Source organism: Nicotiana tabacum, chromosome 19 (assembly GCF_000715075.1).
Source record: "Nicotiana tabacum cultivar K326 chromosome 19, ASM71507v2, whole genome shotgun sequence".
NCBI lineage: Eukaryota > Viridiplantae > Streptophyta > Magnoliopsida > Solanales > Solanaceae > Nicotiana > Nicotiana tabacum.
In genome coordinates this window covers 135,218,338-135,224,067 of record NC_134098.1, presented here as the reverse complement: position 1 = coordinate 135,224,067, position 5,730 = coordinate 135,218,338, and the positions used below count along the sequence as shown (strand labels likewise).

The following is a 5,730-nucleotide window of genomic DNA, read 5'->3' as shown; positions in this document are numbered from 1 at the left end:
TCATAGATACCTCTCTATATGTGTTCAAGTTGTTGCTCAACCATTTCTCCAAATCTAAGAGTGTTTTGAAAAATCTAGGGCAGCACGTCTAATGTCGAATAAACAATCATATCCAGGATTGTCAACAGAATCTGTAACCCAAAATATATATACATGTACATATGGAAAGGGAGGGTACGCAAACAGGGGAAAAGGTACAGTGAGAAACTTGTGTTTCAGCTACGAACTACAGTTAGAAGTGAAGCCCTTGGAGAAGTAAAAGCTTAGGTCTTAAATTCACTTATTTCTTCAGACAATAAATGTACGTGCATCGTTTGGGGTGATGGTTGCACCCTAGGATCTATCAAGAATGATCGTGAAGCAATAATTAAGTGGGAAACAGACACTAACTTTACGAGGTTACTAGAGTAAGCTATAGCAACGACGTAGACAATGGCTTAACCACAAAACAATTAGAAGTTCTCCAAATACAACTATGACTGATATACCAACTCGAACAATAATGTCAACACTCAAAGATACAGCATAGGAATCATCTCTGATAGCACAGAGACAATAATAGTATCAACTTATGCTTCAGACTGCAAGGAGTAAAAAAGCCAAGATACTCATATTTGGAAATTGATCCAACCTTTAGTTCCTGACAAGCATCCAAGAATCTGTTCACGTTCTCTGGGTCAATGTCCATGGCATCTACATGACCTGAACAAGATGTTAGGATTATGCCATAAGTGAAGAATCATACAGCTGACAGTTGCATTTTTTAAGTATATTTGGTAAAACAACAGATGCTACTTCATGCTAAGTTATAAGCAGTATGAAACTTATTCAAAGATACTGATTAATCGAGATGAAAGCAGAAAAAGAGGAGGAAAGACCTTATACATATGCAGGCCAGTACATTTATGCTTACATCCTAAGAAGCAAAGGGTACTCAAGAATGATTAGCAAAGAAACGCCTCTCTCATCCACCTTGGAAAGAACTTCCAGAAGATTGAGACACAACGTCATTTCCATGTCAAATTTGAACCTTATGGTCATTCCGCAGCATCAATAAAGGCCCGCTGGCTATAATTGTAGATGATATGATGTTGAAAGCTTAATGTAAAAGCATTTTACCTGTTGTCTCCCAGAATATGCAAAGGTAAACACTTCAGGCGGTACTGAGACAGCATACTGAAGGAAAGGTGGCTCTCGACATTTGTCCGGATAGAACTACAAATAAACAATTGTCCGCATTAGCTTGGGGAGGGACCCTCTCATATGTATGGGAATGAGGCGGTTTTACAATCAGATATTGGGCATCATAGTATGTTGCAAAGCACTGATATGACATAATCAAAATATAGGTCCATTTGAGTAATATCTCAAAGAGGCATGTTTTTTCTCTCTTATGAGGAGAGAGGGAGAGAGAGGTCATAGGAGAAGCTTCACTAGTAATAGAATGTTTATTTCGGCTCAAACAAACTAGTCAATCATTTATGAGAAACAACTTAATTATTATTAAATACAAACTTCAAATTTAGGATTCAACAGATAAACTTTTATGACGAAGGTAAGACGTTGACCATACAACAAATGTTATGCTTATAAGTTACAATGATGTTCTATGTAGTATTCATCATAATTGCTGCAAAAATTATCTCTGACTTCTACGGTTGGAAGAACTCCCTTTTCCCAGAGGAGGGAACTCATCTTCATTGGAGAAGCCCTTATTACCACTTTCTGCACGATATTCTGACTTATCATGGTTGTCATTTCCACCATCTTTCAAGTGGTGCTGAATTCTTGACTTGTCCGATGATGGAGGAACAAAAGGCTCAATTGCTGAAAGCTCAGGGTCAGGAGTATATGCAAACGGCAATTTTCTGTCATCCATCTTACGGAAAGTGATGGATATTCTGCAATAAAGAATATAACAATGACGGTGTCAGTGAAATAGACAAGACAATTGCATAAGATAAGGAGCCATTTGGACAACTTTTAGACAAATTTTTTGATATGGAGATTTTTTTTATGCAAAACACTTGTCTGGGTAGTGGTATTACTCATTTTTTTAAGAACAATTATTAATATTTTTTTGTTGAATATTTAGTCTTGTTGTGAGTGGAAGAAGAATTATTCTTTGAGAACATCATCAAATCACTTCTATCAAAAGCAGCTTTTTGAGAAAATCTTTTGCAAAAACTTCGTGAAAAAACTAAAACAAAAATATATTCTGAAATCTTTTTAATGTTTGCATTAAAAACAATTGAGTCTTTTTCGGGTTAATGTTCCCAATGGTGAGTTGATCATTCGATATCCTTATGAGAAATGCCACATTGATGTCATGCATAGAAGAGACAAAATTGGACAACCTTTTAGCTGGAACGCTAGGCACACAATGTTTAGCAATATCAGCTCCATTACCATTGAGAATGAGCACCGACCTGCATGATAGAACAAAGGTTACTAATTAAGGTTTGCGCAACTTCCTAGTACCAAGTTTGTTCAATTATCTCTACTTGATGTACCCAATAATTAATCCAGACATTTTATGATAGACTCTCTTGCTTTTGTTTCACTTTCTTAGACATTTATGCAAAATTAGAGGAAAATGAAAGGTACATATTTCTATAGCATTCCCTGCTTAATCACCACAAACGTGACAAGGCAATGCAGATGGGGAAGTTTTACTTGGGATGGGACCGAATCATATAAGGTATTAAAATTTAATAGAGCAAAAAGAATGTGGTGTCATACCCGAGAGGAAGAGGTAAGGAGAAAGGACCAGAGAACTCTCCAGGATTAATAATTTTTAAGCTTGTGCCAAAGAGTATATTACATTCTGCCAAGAAAGATACTGTGCAGAAAGGTCGAACAAAGTCGTGATGGTCAATATGAGGAGGAATGCAATCACCCTCGTCATAAATATTCACAATGCAACTATTGGGAACACATGTCGGAGGCAAAACATGCCATCTAACCATCCTTCTAATCATTTTCTTGAATAAAGGAGGCAATGGATCCACTTCTCCATCTCTAATAATGCCTGGTGGATTACCATCTTTGTCCTGTTAAGGAGGATCAGTGGATAAATGTTGATATAAAACTGAAAAGGAATAACCATGTGTCTCAAAGAATCAATTAGAGAACTCTTACCACAGCATAATTATAACAACAACCAAACTGCATTGTGACACGACCCTTTCCTTTCATCCACTTTCTTGGTTCAGAATATGTTCGCGCTGCAAAATGCCAACCAAAAAAGAGAGTGAATTGAAACATTTTTTTTTTTTTTAAGAGAGCAACATTGTTAATTGATATAGCTATCTCTCTTCTTCTACATAGCAGCCTGGACAAAAGATAATTTTCAGTGGAGACTGAAATATTACAATGTAGTCAAATAATGTGTTCTCTAATGTCAATCCACAAAGAATTAAGATACATATCAGGATTAGAGAATTTTCCACCTCACATCTTAACCTATAGTATGTACTTTTTTTTATAACCAAGAAATTCCCGAGGGTAAACACCACACGGCCCGAAGCTCGGTGGATGATGGTCCCATTCATCTACCTTTCTCCATTTAAATACTAGGTTTTTGTTTATGGCACGATACGAACCCGTGACGTACGCCCAACCTATACATCACGCGTTGCACTCTTACAGCTAGACCAAAACCTTGGGGGACAAACAACCTACAGTATGTACAATTCAAGGCAATAAAGTACTTTTCTTATACCGTGGTGTCCAGGCCAGGTTGCGCACACCTCGACTAATTCCACGGGATACCTTCTAACTCCCACCATAAATATGTACCAAGTAACTCCGTCCACTAAGGCTTAGACAGATGGGAAGAGATCACCTAGTATTTTTGCCTTCACTGCGATTTGAACTTGAAACCTCATGGTTCTCAAATAAGAAGAAATCACCTAGCTTATGTATTGAAAAAAATATACTTTCTTAATCAGATAACTATAACACAACTAGAAAACTGATGAATCTATTTGCCTCATATATCTGTCTATCTCATTTAGCCTTTTCCTGGGTTGCACAATCATAGATACTGAGAGAATGCACTTCAGATTTCACAGATATGTTTCCTATATTTTATAAGCCGACATTCATTATCTAATATTTTGACTGAAAATAAAAATAAAAAAAGCTTCTTGATACTTCATATAAGTCTAGATGTAATATGCATGTATCCTATACCAACAAATACAAGAAAGTAACAATATAGTAGCTTTCCAAACATTCTTCGCATTTCTCTAGCTATTACTCTAGATGGAGCCAGAAATAATTAATGGAAAAATGCATACTGATAGCCTTAATTCAGAAAACAAGATTGAATAAAAACTTTAGTATCTACCTCTAAGCTGCCCTTTCTGTCCCATTCTCTGAAGTGTATAAACAAATTCGACTATCTCCCTCTGCTCATCAGGATTGAAAACCCGAGTGTGAAGCTCAAGCCCTTTAAGTATATTTGTCTCCTTTCCATTGACCTTCTCATAATAAACAAAATCCTTTCGTCTACCAACTTGGCCAAATCTACTTAACTCTTTCTGCTCCTCCGATAAGCCATTGCCTACGACTGACCTACTAAGTCCATCACTTAGTGGAATCTCATAATTTGAATGATTGAACACTGGTCGTTTGTTGTTTATCGATGAAGGTGTAACAAGTACCTTCGGCCTTCCTGAGTAAGTTGATTCGACAACTTGCGGAGAACGCCAAGAGTTGAGTGTATGAGCATAAGAATTCAGCCTTCTCTTTGGTGAAATTACATCATCTGATGATTCTCCATCCAAGAATTCTGCAGAACTTTTTGTGACATTAACATCTGATAAAGACATTTCATCTAACTTTCATACAAATTAGAAGAAAATTATGTGAATGTTGAATTGTACCAAAAGACGAATCACTCTAAAAATCCTATTTTACCCAAAAAAAAATGAAAAGAAAGAAAGAATATATTGTAACCATTCCATAGATTCTCTGTCTGAAAAATCCTAATTTGTGATTTAAATCGAATTACTCAGAAATTCAATTTCTATTCAGGAACTCGAGATTGAATTTGAATATTCCTTAAGAACCATGCTACATAGGATATTGTCCAAAGCATTCCTTAGATTCAAAGAGAAAGCTCAGTTCTTTCAATACTAGCAAGTAAAATATTCTCATGAGGGAATCTTTAGTATCTTCCGTTAAAACATACAGGCACTGTAATCAATTTATTCAATAGACAGATTAAGCTCTGCTAGAAGAGGAGACTTAAATAAATTCAGGACAGAAACAAAAAAATGTCGTGTCACAAACAGAACATCAAAGAATTGATAATCACAAATTAAAAAAATAAGTTTTTGAAATTAAATTCAAATTGTAACAAAAAATTATATACAAATCCATTGATAGATCCGAAGATAGAATAACTGGGACAACTTACTCTGATGAAGATTGTAAACACGAGCCTCAATAACATCTTCGCAGTGCGGACATAAACCTTCAGACAAAACATCAAGAATCTCTTCACGTGATAGGTTCCTTAACATAGCCATGAAATCCTGCGACCTGCGGCTAAAATCTCCGGCCATGACCCAATTCTTATTCCTCTTAGCTCTTGACCAGACAATGGGATTGGAATGTATAGACTAAATTTAGCGAAGTCTTGGTATTAAAGATAGTTGACTGACCTGAGGGACGGGACAAACCTGAAACCTAAATGAGTTAGGACTGTGTTTTCAGATA

At 36.1% G+C, this 5,730-nt stretch overlaps 1 protein-coding gene and 1 long non-coding RNA gene across 2 annotated transcripts; both read right to left on the bottom strand.

Annotated features, from left to right (window-relative positions):
* Positions 1-568: 568 nt before the first annotated feature.
* LOC142173309 (uncharacterized) lies at positions 569-1,248 on the bottom strand. The gene is made up of 3 exons (XR_012702977.1): positions 1,120-1,248; positions 879-983; positions 569-702 (listed from the first exon to the last, which is right to left on the bottom strand). It is a non-coding gene; the product is annotated as an uncharacterized LOC142173309 (long non-coding RNA).
* A 199-nt stretch (positions 1,249-1,447) lies between these two features.
* On the bottom strand, positions 1,448-5,730 carry LOC107830493 (RNA demethylase ALKBH9B). The gene is made up of 6 exons (XM_016658066.2): positions 5,429-5,730; positions 4,355-4,798; positions 3,142-3,227; positions 2,743-3,053; positions 2,358-2,429; positions 1,448-1,901 (listed from the first exon to the last, which is right to left on the bottom strand). Exons 1-6 carry the CDS (start codon positions 5,574-5,576, stop codon positions 1,640-1,642), a joined length of 1,323 nt encoding a protein of 440 aa, XP_016513552.1. The 5' UTR covers positions 5,577-5,730; the 3' UTR covers positions 1,448-1,639.